Source organism: Psilocybe cubensis, chromosome 1 (genome assembly GCF_017499595.1).
Source record: "Psilocybe cubensis strain MGC-MH-2018 chromosome 1, whole genome shotgun sequence".
Lineage (NCBI taxonomy): Eukaryota > Fungi > Basidiomycota > Agaricomycetes > Agaricales > Agrocybaceae > Psilocybe > Psilocybe cubensis.
This window is the reverse complement of record NC_062999.1, coordinates 3190943-3214997: the sequence shown is the minus strand read 5'-3', so window position 1 is coordinate 3214997 and position 24055 is coordinate 3190943. Positions and strand designations below refer to the sequence as shown.

At 45.2% G+C, this 24055-nt stretch overlaps 10 protein-coding genes across 10 annotated transcripts; 5 read left to right on the top strand and 5 right to left on the bottom strand.

The window, feature by feature from the left end:
• Nucleotides 1-297: 297 nt before the first annotated feature.
• On the top strand, nucleotides 298-4140 carry JR316_0001103 (Inositol hexakisphosphate and diphosphoinositol-pentakisphosphate kinase; the record flags this gene model as incomplete). The annotated part of the gene is made up of 17 exons (XM_047886916.1): nucleotides 298-449; nucleotides 507-670; nucleotides 724-1166; nucleotides 1226-1431; nucleotides 1480-1649; nucleotides 1710-1861; nucleotides 1919-2236; nucleotides 2288-2357; nucleotides 2420-2445; nucleotides 2505-2864; nucleotides 2921-3006; nucleotides 3074-3170; nucleotides 3225-3421; nucleotides 3468-3663; nucleotides 3712-3869; nucleotides 3931-4003; nucleotides 4060-4140. The coding sequence occupies 17 exons, from the start codon at nucleotides 298-300 to the stop codon at nucleotides 4138-4140; spliced, it is 2949 nt and encodes a 982-aa protein (XP_047754662.1).
• Nucleotides 4141-4583: 443 nt separating this feature from the next.
• Nucleotides 4584-5734, top strand: JR316_0001102 (Glyoxylate reductase; the record flags this gene model as incomplete). Its single annotated transcript, XM_047886915.1, has 4 exons — nucleotides 4584-4813; nucleotides 4871-5141; nucleotides 5205-5603; nucleotides 5666-5734. The coding sequence occupies 4 exons, from the start codon at nucleotides 4584-4586 to the stop codon at nucleotides 5732-5734; spliced, it is 969 nt and encodes a 322-aa protein (XP_047754661.1).
• A 154-nt stretch (nucleotides 5735-5888) lies between these two features.
• JR316_0001101 (Cytochrome P450 monooxygenase) lies at nucleotides 5889-8280 on the bottom strand (the record flags this gene model as incomplete). Its single annotated transcript, XM_047886914.1, has 12 exons — nucleotides 5889-5967; nucleotides 6034-6177; nucleotides 6236-6367; nucleotides 6428-6452; nucleotides 6505-6561; nucleotides 6623-6812; nucleotides 6865-6878; nucleotides 6939-7059; nucleotides 7108-7208; nucleotides 7264-7427; nucleotides 7482-7549; nucleotides 8221-8280. 12 exons carry the CDS (start codon nucleotides 8278-8280, stop codon nucleotides 5889-5891), a joined length of 1155 nt encoding a protein of 384 aa, XP_047754660.1.
• Nucleotides 8281-9081: 801 nt separating this feature from the next.
• Nucleotides 9082-10964, top strand: JR316_0001100 (Importin subunit alpha; the record flags this gene model as incomplete). Its single annotated transcript, XM_047886913.1, has 6 exons — nucleotides 9082-9124; nucleotides 9189-9364; nucleotides 9425-9604; nucleotides 9656-9976; nucleotides 10028-10861; nucleotides 10914-10964. 6 exons carry the CDS (start codon nucleotides 9082-9084, stop codon nucleotides 10962-10964), a joined length of 1605 nt encoding a protein of 534 aa, XP_047754659.1.
• A 474-nt stretch (nucleotides 10965-11438) lies between these two features.
• Nucleotides 11439-11925, top strand: JR316_0001099 (RNA-binding protein lsm5; the record flags this gene model as incomplete). The annotated part of the gene is made up of 5 exons (XM_047886912.1): nucleotides 11439-11463; nucleotides 11522-11617; nucleotides 11680-11707; nucleotides 11765-11837; nucleotides 11890-11925. 5 exons carry the CDS (start codon nucleotides 11439-11441, stop codon nucleotides 11923-11925), a joined length of 258 nt encoding a protein of 85 aa, XP_047754658.1.
• A 454-nt stretch (nucleotides 11926-12379) lies between these two features.
• Nucleotides 12380-12817, top strand: JR316_0001098 (30S ribosomal protein S16-1, chloroplastic; the record flags this gene model as incomplete). Its single annotated transcript, XM_047886911.1, has 2 exons — nucleotides 12380-12619; nucleotides 12671-12817. The coding sequence occupies 2 exons, from the start codon at nucleotides 12380-12382 to the stop codon at nucleotides 12815-12817; spliced, it is 387 nt and encodes a 128-aa protein (XP_047754657.1).
• A 214-nt stretch (nucleotides 12818-13031) lies between these two features.
• On the bottom strand, nucleotides 13032-15541 carry JR316_0001097 (Succinate--CoA ligase [ADP/GDP-forming] subunit alpha, mitochondrial; the record flags this gene model as incomplete). The annotated part of the gene is made up of 14 exons (XM_047886910.1): nucleotides 13032-13115; nucleotides 13162-13251; nucleotides 13307-13741; nucleotides 13794-13908; nucleotides 14061-14077; nucleotides 14134-14222; nucleotides 14288-14464; nucleotides 14527-14688; nucleotides 14737-14802; nucleotides 14860-14920; nucleotides 14976-15119; nucleotides 15172-15288; nucleotides 15336-15448; nucleotides 15505-15541. 14 exons carry the CDS (start codon nucleotides 15539-15541, stop codon nucleotides 13032-13034), a joined length of 1707 nt encoding a protein of 568 aa, XP_047754656.1.
• Nucleotides 15542-15940: 399 nt separating this feature from the next.
• Nucleotides 15941-19225, bottom strand: JR316_0001096 (uncharacterized protein; the record flags this gene model as incomplete). Its single annotated transcript, XM_047886909.1, has 9 exons — nucleotides 15941-16043; nucleotides 16099-16561; nucleotides 16622-17035; nucleotides 17100-17334; nucleotides 17386-18377; nucleotides 18450-18540; nucleotides 18592-18870; nucleotides 18947-19039; nucleotides 19112-19225. 9 exons carry the CDS (start codon nucleotides 19223-19225, stop codon nucleotides 15941-15943), a joined length of 2784 nt encoding a protein of 927 aa, XP_047754655.1.
• A 512-nt stretch (nucleotides 19226-19737) lies between these two features.
• Nucleotides 19738-22550, bottom strand: JR316_0001095 (Cell division control protein 3; the record flags this gene model as incomplete). The annotated part of the gene is made up of 11 exons (XM_047886908.1): nucleotides 19738-19770; nucleotides 19826-20072; nucleotides 20121-20488; nucleotides 20544-20661; nucleotides 20721-20855; nucleotides 20921-21002; nucleotides 21059-21187; nucleotides 21244-21460; nucleotides 21511-21618; nucleotides 21684-21771; nucleotides 21823-22550. 11 exons carry the CDS (start codon nucleotides 22548-22550, stop codon nucleotides 19738-19740), a joined length of 2253 nt encoding a protein of 750 aa, XP_047754654.1.
• Nucleotides 22551-23001: 451 nt separating this feature from the next.
• On the bottom strand, nucleotides 23002-23925 carry JR316_0001094 (37S ribosomal protein S24, mitochondrial; the record flags this gene model as incomplete). Its single annotated transcript, XM_047886907.1, has 3 exons — nucleotides 23002-23166; nucleotides 23217-23548; nucleotides 23619-23925. The coding sequence occupies 3 exons, from the start codon at nucleotides 23923-23925 to the stop codon at nucleotides 23002-23004; spliced, it is 804 nt and encodes a 267-aa protein (XP_047754653.1).
• Nucleotides 23926-24055: the final 130 nt, after the last annotated feature.

Genomic DNA, 24055 nt, shown 5'->3' with positions numbered 1-24055 from the left:
TTGGGAGTTACATCTGGTTACATGCTGTTACATGCCACACGAGCACGAGCGATAGTTCCACTCTTTCCATGGCTGTTGGATTCTACAATCAGGGCTTAGCGCGGTAATTGATTTAGTGTCGCAATTTCGAATCATCAGCATGGAAAAAGCCGCTGGTGTATATTGATTTAATTGAGTCCACCCCAGGTCCATCTGATCAAATATTTTCAAACGCGAGTTGGTCACAGACATGTGTAATTGTCACTGTACTGAATGGGGCCAAAACAAACTAATTGACAATTGACCGGTGTCTCCATCATGCATCCGCGAGACCGCCAATCAAGATTACACCTTCACTCACCTGAAAAGCCTTCTCAGCGATCCAGCTCCGTCGTTACTCGCTCGTCTTCTCCATCCTCAATAGGATCATATTCAGATTTGGCGACAACCACAGATTCCAGAGACCTGAAGTCAGCTCTCTTTGTTTTTTTCCACTTTGGACCGCATTCACCTTACGTCAATTTTAGATATGGAGTCCTTCCTCAACAAAAATCTGTCGTTCTCGGTATCTGCGCCATGGATATCAAAGCTCGCAGCAAGGCAATGAGAGAAATTCTTACACGATTGGTCGAAAGGGCCAGAGGGGCTATAGAGGTCAAAGTGTTTGGCGACAAGGTCATCCTGGACGAAGGTGCATTGATAGCCCCCTGGACGTAGCTCAAGTCTCATGAAAGTTTACCGCAGATGTCGAAAATTGGCCCAGATGCGATGTGCTCATCTCCTTTTTTTCGACCGACTTTCCACTTGATAAAGCGACATCTTATGTCAAGCTCCGAAAGCCTTTTTGTATCAATGATCTTCCCCCCCAGGCTTTGCTCTGGGACAGACGCCTGGTGGGGGCTGTTCTAGATCATCTTGGAGTTCCAACCCCAACCCGTTTAGAGGTATCGAGGGATGGTGGTCCCAAGGTCGACCCAGAGCTTGTCGAAATCATGAAGAACAAGTTGGGCATTACCCTGGGTGGTTTCCTCGTGACCCCTGAAGTTACTCTTCGAGAAGATGGTAATGCCATTATAGTCGATGGAAAGGCCATGGAAAAACCGTTCGTTGAAAAGCCGGTTAGCGGAGAGGATCACAATGTTTATATATACTTCCGGGGTGGTGGAGGTCGTCGATTGTTTAGAAAGGTCGGTTTTTGTGTTACTTATATCTCATTATAAATGCGTTGACGGTGACGGTGCTTTAGGTGGGGAACAAATCCAGCGAGCTCGATCCTACCTTGAATCACCCTAGAACGGATGGGTCATATATTTATGAAGAGTTTATTGACGTAGATAACTCAGAAGATATCAAAGTTTACACAGTGGGAAAGGAATATACCCATGCAGAAACTCGCAAATCACCTGTGGTCGATGGTGTCGTGAGACGCAATACGGAAGGGAAAGAAATCAGGTAGCTATATCCAGACTCTTTCTGTTTCTTGCTTATCCTATCTTCCAGGTTCATTACACGACTGACAGAAGAAGAGAAATCTTGGGCGGATAAGATCTGCGAAGGATTTGGTCAACGTGTGTGTGGGTTCGACATGTTGCGCTGTGGAAATGGTCGACATAGTCATGTTATTGATGTGAACGGATGGAGTTTTGTGAAAGGAAATGAGACCTATTATGGTATTTCCCTTTCCCTTATTCTTCTTTCGTTATTGATTGTGACTGGGCCCTTTTTCTTAGACAAAGCTGCAGATATCCTAGCTGCCCTTTGCATGCGTGTATCATCTACGTTGGAACGGCCCTTACCAGCGGTAGTACCGTCCCAGGAAGCGCCTACATGGTTATTAAAAGCTAACGTTACGGTTTTCCGGCATGCTGATCGTACTCCAAAGGTGTTTGATATGTTATTTCCTTCCTAAATATGCTAACACCCACCTTCTCGTTATCAGCAAAAATTGAAGTTCAACTTTCCAATAGGAGAGCCTTGGACCCAACCTTTTGTCACTCTCCTGAACGGAGAAACGGAAGAAATTATTCTGAGAGAAAAGGAACAATTGACCTGGATTGCTACTGCCATTGAAGAAGCCCGGAATCTAGGGGCGGATGGAGAGGAGCTCAGTAAACTGACTCAACTCAGTAATGCATTATTCAGCAAAATCGATCTTCCTGGGACAAAGGCACAGCTTAAGCCTGTATACTCTAAAAGACAGGTCGGTCAAACGCGAAAGCTTACCAAGCTGACTCTAGTATTCAAATGGGGAGGCGAGGTTTGTTTATTTACCTATTTATTTTTGGTACATATTAAGTTTTCTTTACAGTTCACCCATTCAGCGCGTTACCAGTCTCGGGATCTTGGTGAAAATTTGAAGAAAGACATAACTATTATGAGTACGTGCTCCGTTGAATTTACCGTATATTTGTAATGAGTTAAATCCCTATTATGTAAACAGACAAAGAGGTGCTTCATAATGTCAAAGTGCGTTCTCGTAGATGGATGCTATCACAACCAAATTTAAATAATAATTCTCGTCACAGATATTCACATCCTCGGAGAGACGTGTCATCGCTTCCGCAGAAATATTTGCAGCCGCACTGTTAGATCCACAGCATCCTAGTTATTCGGCCCATTCCTCTGGTTCTACTCGTAGCCCCCTTGATGCTAAAAACAATGGGTATGTCAATAAAAACGTACCTCAACAACAGCAAGTTCCGAATCAAGCTCCTCTCAAATTAATCGTGCGGAAGGACCTTTTGGACGATTCCAATGCAGCCAAAGATCTCATGGACGATGTCAAAAAGCGTCTCAAGATATTGCTGCGGCCTGGAGAGTCAGAAAAGAGGCCCGAATTAACATGGCCTAAGAGTATGAAAAAGGAGCCTGTCGAAGTTGTCAAAGTGAGTTATTTTCTTGCTTCTCTTAGGCTGTCCCAGAAACTAACGGAGGGTGTCAGGAAGTGATTGAACTCTTGAGTTCATTCAGAGACATTATGCGCCATAATTTTGAAACTTTGGACGTTGACAAGATTCAAGAACGATGGTAAGATCATTGATGTCGTGGTTTTGATAATGACACTGTTTGGTCGAAAAATGATGATGACTTTTAGGTGCTGTGGCGACGAACCTTGGCTTTTCCGTGAGAGGTGGGAAAAGCTCTTCGAAGATTTCTGCGATGTGGAGCAAAAGAAATTTGATCCGTCGAGGGTACGTTGCGCATTATCACATTGACTCCACTCAACATGTATTCAACTTGATCAGGTTTCCGAATTGTATGACACCATTAAATACTGCGCTCTACATCACCGAACCTTTTTATTCTCCATTTTTGACGAACATGGTCGCACAGATTCTCATCAACCACCCCAAGACCGCAAAATCCATGAGCTTTATGGTCGTGCTAAAGCTTTATTTGATTTGGTTGCCCCTCAGGAATATGGAATTGATCCAGATGAGAAGTACATAATACACTATTCTACTTGATACATTGATTAACATTTTTAGGGAGGAAATTGGGGTTTTGACATCCCTGCCACTACTTCGCAATGTGGTATCGGATTTGGAAGCGGCAAGAAATAACGGCGAAAGTTCCCTGACACTTTACTTCACCAAAGAAAGCCATATCCATACCCTCGTAAATCTAGTTTTACTTTCTGGCCTCCCAATTGCCAATCGACGAATCCCTGAGTTGGATTACGCGGTATGCTGATCTTATCCTACAGAAAGACGAGTCTGATGATTTCTTCAGTCCCATATAACCTTTGAGCTTTATGAAAGGAATCACGGTCGTGGGAACTCTGATAAGGAGTATTCCATCAAGCTTTCACTAAGTGAAGGCGCGCATTCATCGAATGTCCTTGATTCTACACTGGATGCTCGACATTCCCTGAATGTACAACCACGGCGGTGAGATACACATATCTAATATTACCACTCTAGATTGTCTCCGTTGACTAACGAATCACAGGAAACTCACCCAGCATCTACCGTACAGCTTGGTCATTGAAAAATTGTCTAAACATTTCAATAGATTGACCGATGTGAGCTGTCTTCGTAGTGAAATATGATCGTTGATTTACGCAACCAATTTGCTTAGGATGACGATACCGGACTAGAAGGACCTTTCGAGACCATAGATGCCCCTTTGTCAGTTTCGCCGGCAGGAAATAGCGAGTAGAACCTGTAGAAAACACCTGGAAAGACATGTTGGTTGTGACGGAGTTTCATTCTTTTGCGAATTTTTTGTGTTATGAGGATACCAGGTTCGTCTAGATGGTGTGTAGAAGGCAAATTTTGTTTCATGGAAAGGATCCGCAGTTGCAGCTCTGTTGCAGATTGCTTCGAGGATGTCGCTGTACCTGATGCAGAGCCTTTTTGAATTATCCAAGGTATTTATCATTAGCTGTGACTTCCAAATTGGTCTCTCATGTAGTTATTTGCGGTATCCAAGTGGTATCCCTTCGATGATGACATATAGATCGCGACACTGCGCAATCAGGCAAGATTTTAAATTTAATCACGTTTAGTATTGTTTTATTTTACCACATCATGAGCTTTGTCATATGTGAACATATCTAGAGAGAAATAACAATTCAGATAGAGATTTCTTCCCATCCTTCCATGTCGTCTCAGGCTGTTCAGATTGCTATCCTTGACGATTATCAAGGCGTCGCCCTGACGAGTGCAGATTGGTCTCCTTTGAATGGCAGGGCCACAATTGATGTATTCCAGGACACCCTTCATGATGAGGATTCCCTGGTGCAGAGGCTGAAGAAATATGATATTATCTGCGCGATGAGGGAAAGAACGAAATTCCCTCGAACTTTACTTGACCGCCTCCCTAATCTACGGTCTGTGATTGTATATACGCCAGAGTTTATAATTTTCGTTGATGGAAGGATTCATAGGCTTATCGCAACAACAGGCCCGGTGAACAGGGGTATCGACACAGGATATGCTAGAGAGAAAGGAATTGCCGTGTCGGGCACAGGTGGCAGCGGAAACGCTACACTCGAACACATTTGGGCTTTGATTTTGGCAACTGTGCGATTCATAACGTTGGAAGACGCCAATGTTAAGAATGGAAACCCGCAATGGCAGACTACGATGCCACTCGGACTGGCTGGAAGAACTCTGGGCCTGGTGGGAGTGGGAAGGCTAGGAAGTCAGACTGCAAAGGTTGTTCTTATTTAACGTCTGATTTGACGTGTCGGCTTTGGACTAACAATAATTATTGCGTAGATTGCCAAAGCATTTAATATGAGGGTGATAGGGTGGTCACCTCATTTGACACCTGAGCGAGCAGAAGCCGCTGGAGTAGAATATGTGGCGACAAAAGACGAGCTCTTTAAAGAGAGCGATGTCATATCTTTGCAGCTTGTGCTTTCGGAGACGACCAAACATATAATCACGAAAAGTGATTTATTGCTCATGAAGCGTACGGCATTCTTCATCAACACTTCCCGTGGGCCTCTTGTGGAGGAAAATGCTCTTTTGGAGGTTTTGGAAGAAGAAAAGATTGCAGGAGCAGGCTTGGATGTTTTCGACATCGAACCGCTTCCACTTGATCACCCGCTGCGCAAAGCTAAGCGCGTAACATTAAGCCCCCATACAGGTTATTTGGCCGATACCAACTATGCTGTAAGTTTATGCGTAGCCTTTGAGAATTTGTCGTGCTTTATTAAGACTCGCTTCAATTTCAGGTCTTCTGGGGTCAGACAGTCGAAAATATTGTTTCATTCTTGGAAGGCAACCCGAAAAGATTGCTGTAATTCTGTACAGGCCTGACTCACAGAGTTTGAAAACAAGAAAACAGTGCCTTAAGCAACTTGTCTTTTGCGTAAAGCATTACAAAGAGGGTGTAGTAGGAATAGTCCAAAATTTTTCTTGGCATTCTTTGCCTACCCTTCCCGTTATAAGCCAAATTTAAGTTGAATAGATTTCAATGCATTTCTTGATTTTCTCTGAACGAGGCGTTATGGTCAGCTTGAAAGCTTTCGCATGACTTGTAATGAGTGGCGGTCAGACAAAATTTTCGACTGAGACAAGCCATAACTTGGAAAATACAGACCTCACAAGTCCATCCTGATACTCTATCACCGGCTCAATAACTTTGCCTGTGTTGTCGATGGCTTTGGAAATGTTAAAAGCAGATAAAATGGAGCAAACACCGATCCAAGCAGAATTTAATGCGAGGTAGCGGCCAGGACAAATGCTAAAGCAAGGTATATTAAAAAATGTACTTCAAAGAGAAAAGACCCATGATCACGTACCGTCTTCCAAAGCCAAATGCGCCAGCTGCGATTGGATCTACTTGAAGTGGCTCTTTATTGGACCCTTTGTAGTATCTATCCGGATTGAATTTAAAAGGTTCAGGGTAAATATCTTCACTGTGCATAATAGCCCTGTGCAATAAAATGGCAATGTCAATGGGATATAATGGAGGAACTATTGAGCTAGCTGACCAAACGTTGGGTGTAACCACGGCGCCTAATAACGAAAACTAAATAAGCTGCATTGAATTGCATGAAGTAGGTCTTACCGGCTGGAATATGATAACCTTCATACTCGTCTTCCTCAATAACACGATGTGGTAGGGCTAGGGGCAGCTGTTCAATATTACTGCAGTTAACGGGATGTAAATGTGATTAACAACATACAGAGCGGGGTAACAGGCGCCCATCGCAATGTCTCCAGCAGTATCGCCTCCACGTAAGGAAGCGATTCCCTATCATTGAAATCTGGAAGTCTGGAATCTCCGATAACACTGTCGATTTCTTCCTGTGCTCTGCGTTGAATTTCCGGGTGATGAACCATAGCCAGAAGGAAAGAATGAAGAACAGAAGCAGTCTATGATGTCTGTTAATTGGGATATCATTGGAACAATATATTTGAAGCGTACAGTGTCCGATCCGGCTTAGGAATATGTGGGTGTCAGAAACCTTGAGACTTTAAATATATAGATAAGGATCCTACCCAGGTACATGATTCCAGCGCAGTTCTTGACGATTTCTTCTTCTGAGGCATCAACTACCCCATTGATCTTGAGCTTCTCGAGGTTGTCGCTGACATAGGATTGCTCCGCAGTTCCTTCCTCCTAAGGTGAATGAGTCTATGTTCTTCAATCAAAGCTATGAGTACTGACGATTGCTTTCTTAACTTTCTCAAAAGGCGCATCCCGAAGGGCGCGGGTGTCCTTGGCCCATATTGTAGCATTCTTTTTAAATGTCGCTCCTGGAAACCAAGCTGCAACCACTTCGTCAAAAAAAAAACCACTCAGAGAGCGGACGGAAAACCGTACATGGAATGTGCTTGAGTGCGGGAATGAATTCAACTAGGAACTTTCCTGCATGTACCACCTGAAGAAGCGGCGGCATAGCCTTTTTCACTAGAGCTATATAAAAATCATTTTCTGCCTTGACCTCGTAGCCGTAAGCAACGCGTAAAACTATGGAACCTGCGTATCTAAAGATGTATTATTGTTGAGAAGATAGTATGGAGTAGAAGGAGATAATTTACTGTCGAATATGGGCAGAGAATTCTTCTGGTTTCTGTAAAAGTTGCTCAAGCAAAATGACAGCCGCTTTCTGTTGAACAGGGTAATACGCTGATAAGTTACGAGGTTGAAAATATTGATGAAAACTCCTTCGGTGGCGCCTAAAGACCCAGTTGTTATTTACCTGGTGGTGAAATTTTGGAACAGAGGAACAAAATACCTCCATATATCACTATATCGCATATGTGCGAAGTCCCATTCCCATCCTATAAGTTCGTTGGCCATGACCTCCAGGAATAAATATTAGTTGTGGAGGCATAAACGATCCACATTGCAGGGTTTTACCATTCTGGGTCGATCGGAATAATTGAAAGAACGTCTGTCGAGGAGTTCTATCGCCGCCTTCAAAGAATTTAGGACGATGGTTTCCTCTCCAAAAACATGGAAGCGTATAACGTCGCTGTTATACTGTCGTGACCAGTTCGCATATGTGAGCCAAGCGTATTTATGAGGTATATCCCAGAGGTTTCCAAGTAACGGATAGCCTTTTGGACCGGGAGGCAAGCGAAAAGCACGTCGCCGCGTTCGCCATAGGTAGACACAGAAAGCTAGGGTAAACAGTGAATAGAAAGTAACTGAAGTAACCATATCCAAGAAGCGATTGGGGTTGGCCACACATTTGTTGAAATCTGTTTATGTACGCGGTAGAGATACGGTAAATAGAATGAAAAGAAGACACAATTGGGTACACGTAATACATACCAATATATTTTGAGTATCGGGAAGAGGGGTCGGCTGATGCTTCTGGTACGGGTTTCTCATGAGGTAGACCAGATTGGTTAGTAATAAAGTTGATCGAAGTACATCCACAGTGTACATCATAAACACTTCCATGACGCATGGGTGTTAGATATCTGCGAGTAAAACTTGGTGCATTCACATGTAAACATCAGATATAACGAAATGGTAGAAAGAGGTCCCTTGCAGAGACAGTACTAGATTTATTCCAGTACATCCGTGTGAGTAGCAACCCGATGGTACCGTACAGATACGTTTGCAATAAGCATAGATGACTTGAGGTGTTCTGTGGTGCTTAACACGATCACGCCACTGATAATTGAAGTCCTTGATGCGTGAATCCATCAAACCAGTAGGGTAAACATCATTGAAGGGAGCATGGCTAATGTCGAGTTTACAGTAGACCAAGATGCCGATCACGTTCTCAGGGATGTACAAAGACATAGATCACATTTGTTAAATCTGCAGCAAAGGTGCAGTTATATTGCCATGAAATTGATATTACGAGGTTTTTTGCCAGTGATACGAGTTAACATTCCAATTGGCCTTGGTTTAGGTTGAGACTAGGAGTATAGAGAGATCTTCCTAGCAAAAAGAGAAAATAACAACCAGAGTCATTCGTTGTCACGGTGTTAAGGTGAGATGGTTCAACTCATTGGGCGATACGTGACAGGTATGATCTGTGACATAGTCTGGATAAGATCACGGGACTATCAAGTCACATCTTTTGAAGAGAATTGGACCAGTTGATTGGAAGACCAAGTTGATTCTCGTCCTTCCTTTTCATCACTCATCTGTGCCACTGTACAATCCAATACAACAGTCATGGAATCCACAGAATCTCGCACTATGAAAGCTCGTAGGGATGGTATGTTTGTTATCGTTGATCATTATCGCGTGCGATCCATTCTCAACGCGTTTTTATCGTTTAGCCTACAAAGCCAAAGGGCCTCTCAAGCAAGACGATCTTAGGCGTCGTCGAGAAGAACAACAAGTGGAGATCAGACGTCAGAAGAGAGAGGAGAACATCTCTAAGAGGCGCAATTTTCTTCCTTCAGCCGGTCCCGACTCTGATGAAGAGATTGGTGGAGGTGTCTGGGATCCTCCCGTATGCCACTTACTTTCTTGTCCGTGTAATCTTTTATCGACTCTTCATATCTTCAAATAGCTCGCCGAAGAAATGATTTCTGGTGTCTTTTCTGACGATCCTGAGCGCCAGCTTGACGCGACAACCAAATTCCGCAAACTTCTTTCAAAAGAAAAGAATCCACCTATCGAACGCGTAATCGATTGTGGTGTTGTTCCCCGCTTTGTTGAATTCCTCAAAGTCGGGCATGCAATGCTTCAGGTATTTACCTTTTTCATGTTCATTCATCTCGTTTTTAATAATTCTTATTAGTTCGAGGCTGCTTGGGCCTTGACCAACATTGCCTCCGGAACTGCCGAACACACTCAAGTTGTCATCAATGCCCAGGCTGTTCCCGAATTTATTAACCTTTTGTCTTCACCCGTGCTTGATGTTCGAGAGCAAGCTGTTTGGGCTTTGGGAAACATCGCTGGTGATAGCCCACATTGCAGGGATTACGTGCTTCAACAGGGGGCATTGAGGCCACTGCTTACTTTGCTCAGCGAAAATCACAAGCTCAGCATGCTTAGGAATGCTACATGGACATTGAGCAACTTCTGCCGAGGAAAGGCTCCTCAACCCGACTGGGACTTGGTATGGTGCTCTCTTGAACGTCTATTGCCGTAACTGACCATCGTGTTACAGATTTCGCCGGCTTTGACCGTGTTAACCAAATTGATCTATTCCCTCGATGATGAAATATTGATTGACGCTTGCTGGGCTATTTCTTACTTGTCTGATGGTTCCAACGACAAGATCCAAGCCGTCATAGAATCTGGAGTGTGCAGGCGCCTCGTTGATCTCCTGTTGCACCAGTCAACCTCAGTCCAAACCCCAGCTCTTCGTTCCGTAGGTAACATTGTGACTGGTGATGATTTACAAACCCAAGTGGTTATTGCATCCGGTGCCCTTCCCGCTCTCCTCTCTCTCCTCTCCTCTCCGAAGGATGGGATCCGCAAGGAGGCTTGCTGGACGATTTCGAACATCACTGCCGGCTCCCCGCCTCAGATCCAGTCCGTCATTGACGCGAATATTATCCCTCCTCTCATCAATATTCTTCAAAATGCCGATTTCAAAACCAGGAAGGAGGCGTGCTGGGCTATTTCTAATGCCACTTCTGGTGGTCTTCAGGAACCTGCCCAGATACGCTATCTTGTTTCCCAAGGATGCATCAAGCCTCTGTGCGACCTGCTGACCATGATGGACAACAAGATCATCCAAGTTGCTTTGGATGGACTCGACAATATCCTAAAGATCGGAGAGCAGGACAAGATCGCAGCAGGTCCTGGCGCCGTTAATCAATACGCTCTTTATGTCGAAGAAGCTGGTGGCATGATCACCATCCACAATCTCCAACAACACGACAATCTTGAGATCTACAAGAAGGCCTTCAACATCATGGACAAATACTTCCCCGACGAAGAAGAGGTTGACACCGCCATCAGCGCTCAAAGTGTAGATGCAGCTGGTAACTTTGCCGTAAGTGCGACCTTGATTCCTATTCATTTTTGGTTCTTACTCTTTCTCGTAGTTCCACTCCGACATGAATACGCCCCAGGGTGGTTTCAGTTTCGGACAGTGATTTCTTTTGGTTTAGTGTACTCGTTATCATTCACGCTTTTCAATTTTACACGTGTGCATTCTGCACTCATTCTGAGATTGTGTACTCGTCCTAGTTGTCTTCAATGTTCATTACAAGTTTTCTTTTTCCATGTTTCTTCCATCAATCCAAATAATAATCGACTGCTTGTATCTCGATTTTCTCTAACTATTCTCTATAACCATGATCTACTTTTCGTCCTCGAATGCAATCATATTGACCGAACCATCGATGTTGCATTCAAATGGAGTTTTGCCCAAGGCTGACTATTCTTGGAAAAACGTGACACAAGTAAAAGAACGCTCTCGGGGTTTGACTTCATCTGTAACTCTTCTTTGACTTGAATTCTTATTCACGAATCCTTTTCATCGGTTCATGCTAGCATTGTCAACCTTCTCATAGACCCATACGCTCACGAAATTACTGGCAAACATTGTGCGAACGTAGAGGATTCAAATGGCCTCACAGATTCTACCATTGGGTATACTTCCTCCAAGTCTCCTCGATCTTTGAACAACGCGACGCTGATCCCTTTCAAGAGCTGATCGACAAATGTATCGGGTCGAAGATCTGGGTGATTATGAAAAGCGAACGTGAATTCACCGGAACTCTCCTTGGATTCGATGACTATGTCAGTACGTATCCTCCGTACTTCGTGAATGTGCTATTGCTGGCCGTTTAACCAGATATTCCACAGACATTGTCCTAGAGGATGTGACAGAGTTGTACGCTCACTCTTCAGGCCACTTTTGATATTCCACTTATTTTTTTTCTTCATGCAGTGAAACGACAGCTCAAGGTGTCAAAAAGACAAAGCTCGCACAGACATTACTAAACGGAAGTAACATTGCTATGGTACGCAGCAGATAATCTCTCTTCCTTGTGAGCTGACGCGTAATTTTTCTAGCTAATACCGGGAAGTGACGGTCCTGAATCAAGTTGAAAGTTTGTCCTATTCTCCAGGTCGATATGAATTGGCGAAGCAGCAACGAAGTCGTAAGGGATCGTATCCATCCTTGGTGTCAATCATCGCACCTATCATCGATGATCTTCTACCTCTGTATTGCTTTTGTTCCATTGTATTTAAGGCGAAGGATTGAAGCCGAATGGACGCTCCCCCTTTTGTTTTATTATGGTCGGATATCCGAAACAGTACAAATCATCCAATAATAAAAAGCCAATCAAAGGACTAATTACACGCCATATTATCTTCCACTTTATCAAAACCAATCTAGTCATTCTAGTGATATATTCCACTTCCAGAGACGCTGAACAGGTCAACCATATATAATATTTCTTATGGCACGTGATCTGATTCTAAGGACTTTGGGAACTTTTTCGACCATTCACCAATTATCCAAGTCTTTCCTGTAATAACTTTCAACCTTTCGCCCACCATGACTATGCGTATTCGAATGGCTATGCATGGCCACCGCCACAGGAAGATCTTCCACGTTGTAGCCATTAATAGCAAGCTGCGTCGGGATGCCAAACCCACAGAGCTTTTGGGTGTCTACGACCCTCATGGTGCTGATGGACGCGACGCGAGGACAGTCCGCTGGAGTGTGGCTAGAATCCAGCATTGGCTAAACGTCGGTGCCCTTCCTAGTAAATCAGTTGTGAAACTATTGGAATTGGTAAGTTATCTGCGCGTCGGGTTTATGGGCAATAATCTAAGCTTTTATAAGGGCGGTATTCTTAAACCTGGCTCTCCATATCACCCTAGAGGTACACAACCACGACATCCTTTGGCCGAGAAATTCATACCTCCGTCCCCTGAACCAACTCCAATCCCAACTCCGACCAAGAAGACCCCAACGAAGAAGGCATCATAACCACCTCATCCCCCTTCAACTCTGACCACCTGCTTGTGGACCGTAAATGCCAACTATAGCTGTTATGCCCCAGTCTCTTTCATTATTCTGCCGTTGACACTTGAATTTGAAAAGAAGGATACTTTCCATGCCCCCATGCTGAAAAAATTGTCCGTGGTCTAGATATCGTCTATATTTCATCCGTCTACGACATTACATTCATACAGGAAAATAATCAAGGAGTAGATACTAGAATCTTTGCAATCTCAGAGTGACCGGCCTCTTGCGAGAGTTCTAGCGGCGTTAAATTATCTGGATCCTGCAAGAATGAATATACCGCTTGGGGGACAACCTCTATGAGTTACCTTTATATTCCTATTAGCGCCTTTACGAAGAAGAAGCTGGACCATTTCAACGTTTCCTCGGTCACAAGCCAGGTGAATTGGCGCGTATCCCTGCGTAGAATATTGTTTTAAAGTGAATGGTCGAAGAAGCTCAGATCATGCTCACATATTCATCCCGCGCATTCAGATCTGTTTCTGGAACTGTGTCTAATAAGGTGGCCAACCCAGACACATCATTCGACAAAGCCAGCCCGTGTATGGTGTTGTCCACGACCTTAACGGGTGCGACCATGGTACTTACTGAAAGCCCTAGACCGCCACTACTTTTACTAGTGCCGTCGTCTTTATCCCAGACATCGTCATCAGATCCAGTGGATCTCTCGAGTTGTGGTATTGCCTTATCTTCCAGCACTTGCCCTTCTGTCCAGCCCAAAGTGCGTGCAATCTCAAGATATCTTTCCTCAACCTTTGTTGGTTCATCGTATTTTTCTCCAGCAGATTTCCATGCATCCCATTTTGCACGTCCAGTCATGTCAAATATCGAAGGACGTGACGTTGCAGGTGTCCGAGTCGATGTAAGATATTTAAACAAGCCATACAACTATCCGATTGGTTAGGACGGCAAAGGGGACAGATCGCAAGAAGACATAGACCTCGAGCTTCGTAGAAGAAGACACATGAGACAGCGACGATGCTGACGACAGATAAGCAACAGCACTGTCGAACTTGGGCGACGGTTGGTAGGCCATCTCTTTTGCCTCAGGCAGTCTTTGTAGAAAGCGGGAATCACGTCGAGCTCAAAAGTCCCGTTGGTTGATATATTAGGGTGAATCCATTACATAAGCAAATATTCCACAATCCACTAAAGTTGATCTAAAAGCACGAATTTATCTAACTGCTACGACTCTTTTCAAATCAACCCAGCCGCTTTCATGGCCTAATTTAAGAGATTATCAACAAGGCTGGCATCAAGAAGGATGATAAAAGACTGACCTTGAACATCTCTGCACCAATTTTAGCTGGGCTGTCGGTAACAATAACGCCAGCACGCTCCAGGGCCTTAACCTTGTCGCCAGCGGCACCTGTAAAAACACATTTAGATCGACAATCCAAAAATTTCTCAGAATAAAGGTGGGATGAAACCAACCTTTTCCTCCCGAGATAATGGCTCCGGCGTGGCCCATGCGACGTCCAGGAGGTGCAGTACGGCCTGCGATGAAGCCAACAACGGGTTTGGGGTTCTTGCGAGTCTTGTTGTACTGTTCGAGGTATTCAGCAGCCTCTTCCTCCATAGAACCACCGATTTCTCCAATAATAACAATTCCTGTCAAAAAATTAGACGTGAGAAGTGGATTTGAATACTTAATCTACAATTAAGATGCGAACCCTCTGTGTTAGGATCTTCGAGGAAAACTTTAATGACGTCAATGTGTTGGGTTCCAGGGAATGGGTCTCCTCCGATTCCGACGCAAAGGGATTGACCAAGGCCGACATCGGTCGTTTGAGCGACAGCCTCATAGGTCAGGGTGCCAGAACGAGAAACGATACCTAGCAAACGGTGAGCGACAGTCACAGACGCATCATTCAAGTACGTACCAATTTTGCCAGGTTTGTGAATATGTCCCGGTTGGATACCCATTTTGCAACCCAATGGATTGATCACTGGGGAAAGAAGTCAGCAGATAGGTAGATAAGGAAAACGGACGTGTTTAAATGTACCTCCAGGGCAGTTAGGTCCAACAAGTCGGGAGCGCGACTGGCTTTTGAGGGCATCCATGACCTGATAAAAGCAAATTGGTCAATACTAACGCGTCAAGGAGTTAGAATACACGAACGCGAATCTCATCGGATTGAGGAATGCCCTCTGTGACGCAAACGATAAGCCCAATCTCATTTTCGATGGCTTCGATGATTGCATCTGCAGCAGTGGGTGGTGGAACGTAAAGAATGGTGGCGTCTGGTTTTGTTTCGTTCACGGCCTAGCAATTCATCAGAAGCTTCTCAGTTACTCGACGGATTCAGATCCCGTACATCTCTAACAGACCCGAAGATGGGTAGCCCCAGGTGCGTCTGGCCCGCCTTCTTTGGTGATACTCCTCCAACCATCTTGGTCCCGTAGGCAAGAGCTTCAGTGACGTGGAAAGTTCCCTGCTCAAATGTTAGATTGCATACACAAGACAGATAAACTGTTCTACCGTCTTTCCAGTGAGTCCTTGACATAAAACTTTTGTATCTTTATGAATGAGAAGATTGCGGATTGTATCATCGTAGCTATGTCGGGTTGCAGATTGGGAGAACGTCCTGCGTCCTAAGTCCAGAAAATGAGTCAGTTTGCGCGTATGCAGAGTTTGCTTCAGCACTCACCAGAGCCAATCAACGACTGGCCAGCATGGCGAAGCATTGTATCAATCCAAAGAATTCGTTAGAGGTGACAGCAAATGACCGGACTCGGTGCAAACTCAAGCGGGCAAGCTGTATTTGGGTTTGTTGATGCACTTTGATGAACATGACCATGTCTGCGACACTGATATTTTCGCGATAGGACTCTAAAAAAATGCAGAAAAACCAATGTCCACGGCCACACCTTGAATTAAAATATACAAGGCCTTGAATTATCTACAGACAGAAGACTTCGATCGTATATTCAATTTCTTTTCGATTACATACACAACATTAAGTGAAATGTCCCCCTCACTGAGTTCAAAATTACCTGTATGATAGTAAGCACTACTATTGCAAAGAAATGCAAAAAATAACAAGTGGTCGAGGGCCACATTGACAGATAGCTTCATAATGAACATTACACCCCAGTATTTCTTCTGCGGTCACGAGTCTTCCTTGCTGCGCGATCGAAGGCCAAGATAGCATACTTGACTTTGTCGTACTGTCTTGTGTTGACGGCACTTGAGGAAGAATATGTTAACAATTGTCTAGGTCGATACAAGGAAAGAAACCAACCTCGTAACTTCCTGGAGCAGTTGAGCCTTGGATTCGTTGGGCACGCTGTTAACAGGCAATAACAGGAGGACGTCGCGCAGCCATATAAGCAGTGGGTTCGGGAAATAAGCAACCAGGGACCTGAAAATTGTTACGACAGTAGAGGCGGCATCCTCTGGGAAGTTTCCAACAAAACCTTTAAGAATGTATTCCAAAAATTTATTCCCTTCCTTGCTCATTGTGTCACGAATAACGGCGGCATACATCGGGTATTTGGGGGAAGTCGAGGGCAATGGGGGCTCCATGCAGTCGTGCGATAGAATCGAGCGGAAGAAATCCAGAGCGGCGAAGACGATGTCACTGTGTACCACTGTAAGACCCGCCATGGCGCAATGGAAAGCCAATGCAAACGACGGTGATAAAAACAGGACATCCGGGGTCAAGTTTATTAATTGAAGTAACATCTGAAGGTAGTCCTCCAGTACTGTGTAACAAGGTTTTAATTTTCATATATTAGGGATACACGATTAAAATTCCTACTCACCGTCAGGTATTTCTCTAGGGCTACTTTGTTCTAACATCGTGGCCACTTTGGCTGTACTGCGCTGGAAAATTTCAAGTATAGAAGCATGAAGGGCAGAATCCTTCTCAATTCCGTATCGACCAATAATCTTGCCAGCGATCCAAAGGAAACTAGGGAAGCCCGTGGTTTCGAATGCTGCAGACATCCTATGTATTACGGATGGGGCAAGTGGTAGCGCTGACTTGCTGAAGAGATCAATGCCCCGTCGCAATACACGAGTGGAACGCTCGGCAAGATCATAGTTAAGTCCGTGGCTCGACAGGAAGGCATCGAAGACAAGCCAAGCTTCCTGACCAGTGTTTTGGCATGCAGGAGGAAGGTCTTCACCGTATCCTTGGATGACATGAAGCATTACCTCTAGGTTCTCTAGCCCATCTGAAATGATGTTTATGTCAGTGTAAAATTGAAAAAAATAGAGATGAACATTTGATATTCTTACTTCCAACTTCATCGATTTCGGCTTTCGTTGGAGGTATTGTTTTTGTAGAGACCGCGTGCACTTGCGCCAAAATGTCCAATGCGAATGTTTTGAGCGACTCAGCAGCCCTATTCATAGGCATAGCAGATATCACATATGCAATCGCTTCATAAACCTGGCGACGGTCATCTTGAACAAGTTTTGTTCCAGTTGTTGTAAGGAAAGTATGGAGGGTAGGCAGGAAATCTGTCAAGTGCTACAGGGAAATTAACTCTCTGCTTTGAAGCAATAGAATAAAAGTACATACTTGTTTGCAGTCTTGACACATATACTTCAATGCCTGCCCTGCAGCAGCAACCACCTCGGCGTCGGTATCCTCGAATCCGGCAGATATGTATTGCAACTGAAAGGGTATATATTGTGGATGGGCATTGATCCACTCTGTATAGCGGGAAATGATTAACAAAGCCGCATAACGAACTCGAGGGTGGTTTGGTAGGGATGGTATGAGGTCTATGATTTTTGGAACGGCACTATTATCTTCTGGGTCGATTTCCGCTCCCATTGAACGCATGGCAAACAGAGGGGCCTCAATTTCTTGCCAGGATACAGCAGGACCGCGAGCAAGAGCGTTGTTAATAAGCTGATACGCAGCGAGAAGGCAAGTCTCTGTTCGGAGGACAAAACAGCAATCTTTGAGTGTATCGCCCATGACATGCCTAAAGGCACGGAAATCATCCGCCTCCTGACCAGTAAGGGTGGTAATATCGGCTGGGAAATGGAGATGTTTGATGATGACGGTCATAAGAGATTTATAGGCCTCCAAGAATAATGGTGACACTGAGGATTTTTTGCCGAGGATTTGAGCAAGGCGCATCCAGAACGGGAAGGTTATGGGGACGATATCGAGATCCGGGTACGCTGAGCACTCTCCAATAGCTTCGACCAGAGGGAAAAATGTTTCTGTATGCTGTAGAATCAACGATCGGTATGTTTCCCCAGCTTCAGAGAATATACGAGCATATCCCTTGATCTTGTCCGAATCGTCGTAGTTTGCAGCAATCCGTTCTTTCAATGTAATGATCCTTGGAACGACGAGTTCAATCACGGACATGTTATCGTCAATTTCCTGTGTCTCGTGCACTATTTGGCAGATGACATCGACCGCGGCGTCGAAAAGCTCGTCGGAAGTGAGGGCTTCGAATGCAAAACCGAACAAGGGTGTCTCTGCCAACTGAATCACGCCAATTTCTCCTGCGGCGAGCCAGTTATACAGACAGTTGAAGACTTGTGATTGGACTGTAGAAGTGACGCCTAAATTTTTTTCTATTAATCGCTATTGTTAACTACTGGTGGGAACAGTAGGCGTACCACTAGCGTTGACATACAAGCACAATAACTCAAGAATCAACTTGGAATTATCGGTCAATAGTTGAGCCGATCGGTCCCGGTATTCATTATCCTGTAGAGTTTCAAATAAGTGACTGATGACAACAAAAAATTCCCAACTCACACTTATAGGAATCCTGGTATTGCTCGAAACTTCCTCTGGCAACAGGGTCAAAAACTCTAACAAAACTGGGACGGTGGCAGGGTTCCTCCCGTAAACATCAACCAGAGCTTTTACAGGATTCTCCCAGGACGGAAGCTGCAAGGCTAAACCAGCGATAGCCAAAGAAATCTGAACGGTGATCGTACGAGGCCCCGCCTTGAAAACCTCTAGGGCACTAACGAGCGTGTTGCGAGTGGCTGTGACCTTTTCGGGACTGAGTTGATTGAGATCGTAAGTTACCTAGGCATTCGAAATCGTCAAGTTGAAAAGCAGATCAAGGAAGATGAAACAGTGTAAGATCGACAAGAATACTCACCTTGGTCCTAAACGTCTGCGCCGCAAAGATCTTGGCTGCGAGCGGTGCTTCTGGTGACGACAGGAGGAGATCGCAGGTCTCCCACGATTGAGGCTAGGACAAGGATCGTTGGACACGGTCAGAGTTGTTGGTCGAGAGAGTGGCCATAGGCGAAAGACAATTTACAGAATGCTGAAAATCCTGAAGCCAGGAATTTGCTCTTTCTAGCGATGCTTTGTCGGGAGTGCGGGTGAACACATCAAGTGCCGATAACAAGGTCGGTATATCGTAATTAGCCATACCGGAGATCTTGAATCCGGGAAATCAAGGTCACTGGCTTGCGGGATGGTGAAACGGAAGTAAGTGCAGGAAGTTCGGTCACTAGAGTGTAGATGAGATATGAAGCCGTTTGTCCTTGTTGACAAGTCACGCAATTAACAATCTGATCTCACTCATCCAATTACAACCACTGGTTTCCCTCTACTTGGCACAATCACTAAACAGCAGAACCATGGTATATTGTCATCAAAAAAGAGAGGGTCCGCTATAGACGTAAGACGTAATAATTCCGCATAGAGAATAATGAAAGTTCAAAGCTGTACTAAAAAGTGAAGCAAGTAGGGGATATCCGATGAAAGGAGTGACGAGTATTCACGAGAATCAAGATAACGATGGGTAACAAGGTAATTTAATGAGATGGTGTACATGCAAAAAACAAAGAAGGGCCAGGTAGATGACCAGTAGAGAGAGGCTGGCAATGTCAAAATAGTGGATGGATGATACCGCGTTCTTGATCGTTTCTTAGAGAAAAATTACGTGCGAAGGAAGCCCTTCTTCCTCGTGGTCTGAAATCAAAGTGTTAGCAAGAAAAATCACATTCAAAAATAATAAACAACGAACAGAAGATTTCTCGGGTGTTAATGGACGACCACTTTCGATTTTCCTCTTCTTGTCCTCAAGGTCGGCACGTTGCTTCTCCAACGCGTCCTTCATCTCCTTGTGCCGGGCATAGAGTTCTTCTTCGGACTGCTTAAGCTTGGCTTCCTTCTCCTGAACCTTTTGCAAGAAGACCATCTTCATCTCAGCCTCCATCTTGGCAAGTTTGGCTTCGTGAAGAACTCGTTCTTCTTGTAGCCTGGCAGCAGGGCTGTACAAACAGATTAATACAAAAAATCAGGATTTTTGAACAACTTACTTGATTTCTTTAAACACGGAAGAATCTTGAGCGACACCCATGCTAAGAAGTTTTTCTGTTCGCCAGTTCTCGTAAAGAACATCGTTGGTATACTCCCTGAGCTCCTCCATGTACGTGCGGACAAGCATCTGACGGAGTTTGACAAAGTCGCAATGTTCCTCATTGTCAACTTCGACAACACCCCAGGGGTAAGCGCGTCCACGGACTTGACGACCGTCAGGGGTATTAACCAACCTGTCGGAACCTACGACAGCGAATGGAATTTTTCCGGCGATCTCTTCAGCTTCAGCAATGGTCTCTTCATCCTCGTTCTCATATGTTGGCGCCTGGAAAATATGGATGTTATGGTGGGCAATATCGGCCAAAATCTGAAAAAAGTGTGTTAATGGCAATGCGGCTAGAAGCAAAGCAAAAATGACGCACCCTCTCTTTAAACTCGGTAACTTCCTCATCGGTCAAAGTGTCTGCCTTTGCAATGATGGGGATAAGGTTGACTTTGGTATGAAGTCTGCGCATAAACTCGATATCAAGCTGCTTGAGACTATATGAGATGATCAGAACAAAGATAGTCTAGACAACGAACAAACAAATAAATCTCACGAATGGCCAGTGGGTTGGATAAAGTACAAGCAGGCATGGACACGGTTGTCGACAATTTTCGTCCTGTTGACGCGGTTTTCTTGTTCAAGATACGAGTCAAATCGGGATTCGATATTTTCAACGATGGGTTTCCAACTGAATAGGAGCAAAGAGTGAGAAAAAAAATGGGGTGAAAATGGCGCCACGCGCCAAATGATTACCTGTCATCGTTGTTGACGAAATCACCGAAACCGGGAGTATCAACGACGGTTAAGTGAAGGCGAACACCGTTCTCCTCGATATCTATACGTAAAGGAAGTGAGGATACGTGTCTAGAGGCGTGCGATAAAAATAGGCACCTGCACCGATGCTCTCAATGGCAACGGTCTTGGGCCTATCTGCAGCCGGCGAAATAGGTTCCTTGGGTGGATAGAGAGTGGTGTTGAAGAGAGTGTTGATCAGCGTGGACTTGCCGAGACCGGACTCCCCTATAGACGGAGAGAATGAGATACACGTCGCAGAGAGAAAAAGGCGGTAGACTGACCAACGACCATGGCGGTGAACTGGAAGCCCTTCCTGACACTCTTCCTGTGGACCTGGTTGGGGAGATTGGCAAAGCCGACATAGCCCATGAGCTTTTTGCGGATGACGTTGGAGGGAGCTGGTGTGTGCGCTGTCGGGACGAGAGAGGGACTTGAGCCATTGAGACCGCCATTTGAGATAATGTCGCCGTTGCGCGAGGATGTATAGGAGTCGGCCATCTGGGAAGAGAGGTAAGGAGCGAAAAGGAAGAGTGGCAGGGGAAAATTACTTTTAAGTTGACTTGAACGAGGGGGAGGAAAGAAGTCGGGCGATGTTGTCTTTGTTTGGTCGAGGTGGCAAAGCCCACGTCCAATTTGGGTTTGGGCAACAAGAGACCCTGATACAAACAATCAGATTCGCACTCTGCCATCACCCCGAACTTGAACCGCCAGACGCACCCACGAAATCCGCCGTCGCTGCTTCATCTTGCCCACCATCTTGTCTCGTCCTCAGTTTTATACGTCTCTCCGTGTGTCTGCCTCGAGGCTCTCTATAATTATTATTCATATTCTACAACATTTCATCCCCGGTATTTACGAACATCTCGAACAATTTCTGAAATGAATCTTCAGCCTTCAATGCTTCTATTTCTTCCCAGTCTTCCTCCCACCCCATCGTCTCCACTGACTCTGGCGACGATTCCACAGACCACGACAGAGGCGGCGTAGGCGATCGCGACCACCCTCGTCTTTCGCCTGGGCTGTCCGGCACCTCGGCAGACCCCGGCGATGTAAAAAATCGCTTTTGGCTCTTCTTCCTAAGGGTCAGGAACAGCGTATCAGAAGTCGGAGAACGCGATGCGTTGGGAGTGCTTGCGCAATATCTAGCTCTTGCATCCTGTCGCGTCTTTCTCGGAGGAGTAATGGGCTCTGCTATGTTTTTAATAGGAAATATGACAGTTTCTGGATCAAGCTCCTCCAGGCCTCCAAGTACTTCCGAGAGCCTTCGAACAAGCACATGTTTCGCCTGAGGTGTTGGTGTAGGTGTACCAAAATCAATAGGTTGTGCGTCGTAGATGGTCCTGCCACGAGTTTCCATTAGGTTGACTTTCGGTCGTTCCATTGAACTCAGTCCATTTGTTCGCAGTATGGCCTCCGTTAGCCATAGGACGTTTCGAACCTCTTCGCTAATGTCTTTATCTATCACTCCGTCGCAGACGAATCGTGATCTAAAGGCGTAAATGGCGTCGATCTGCGATTGTTGCAGTGGTCTGTGAAAAACTTCATCATAGGCGCGAGACGAACGCGCAGACGAAGAGATCTTGGGCATTATCCACGAAAGAATACGAATTATGAAAAAGAATAAAAATAAAAATAACGAAATTGGAGACAAGTGATAAAAGAATGTGAGGGTTCGAAACGTCGTCTTCACCGTCAAGGTGAGAATGTGGGGATCGACGAACAGCAAACTACATGCTATTTATCAGTAGGAAGCATCCGTTAACTCAAGAAACAAAGCGCATTCTTCGCTGGCACGAATTGGGCCAAAGAAGACTCCAGTCCTACAGGGTCAATGAAACAAAGAGCCATTCCTGGCCAAGCGCGTAGATGTTACTGAATCATCATGGCATTCCTTTGGCCGGTTCGGTAGTGGCGTCAAAAGGCCTTCATATATCATAGCTTACGGTTTAAAAAAGTATCAGAGTACCCAGTGCGTCGGTTCAATGCGGTACGCTATTAGTTTGATGAGTGGCACATAATGTATTGCAGTCTTATACAAATTACTGCAAGGATACAGGTTTAGGTAGCCATTCTTCTGGGAAATCATGGATGGTGGTGCGATTAAATGGTCTGTTCCCTCTGTGGTCACCTCCCTTCGCCTTGCGGATTTTGGAAACTAAGTGGCGGGCATCAATGGGCACGTCAGAGAATGTATCTGCCGAGTTCTATGAAATGTGTCAGTCAGCAGTTTAACCCAACAGAAATAAATGCGTACGTTGGCCTCGGCGACGAGTTTATCCAAGGTATCACTGGCCCACTTAAGATTCTGGGAGGCCTTAGGGAAGTCCTCACACGCGATTTTGATGTAGCCGTTACCCCATAGCTCATTACCACTGACACCGGAGTCCGCATGCGGAACAGGACTCCATCTTGGACCTGCGAGGAGGATGGCTTTATGGACAGCAGAATCATCTTTCAAGGGCAGAGCGTCGACTGGGGCGACGATGACACGTTTGAGCGAAACAGGATGCTGTTCTCCCTGGTAGTGTACAGAGCGGACAATCAAAGGTTTATCCGCAGAGGGGGGAACAAATGGTTTTCTGTAAGCTGAAAAATGCAAAACACGGATGAGCCAAAAACACGGATTCCAAGAATAAAAAAGCGCTCCTAAACTCACCGACAAGTTTTGGCATTTCGTGTTCAATGAGTCGCATGTAATGTAGCATCTGGCGCTCGTTCTGCAGAATAATATGACCGGCAGTAGGTGAATCATAGGTATCCGCAGAGTCCTCAAAATGCTCCCATATTTCTTCCAGGTCGTCCTCCAGCACACTGTTAGTCCGACGGGGCGCCTTGTTTCGGACGCGTTTCCGCGCTTGCAATGCGGATGATGTGCTGAAGCTTGCCTGAGATATCCGGCAGGCAGAGGGTGCCACCCGAGGGCATTTAGGCGACAAGAGAAATCTGGCTAGTGAATGGGCCATGGCAGATACCGAACGTCACCTTTGGTAGTTTGGACAAATTATTTCGCGCGTCGAGTCCGCTGAGAGGACGCCGACATACATGACCAAATAAGAAGACCCTCACGCTTTACCATATCGGGATGTATTTGAT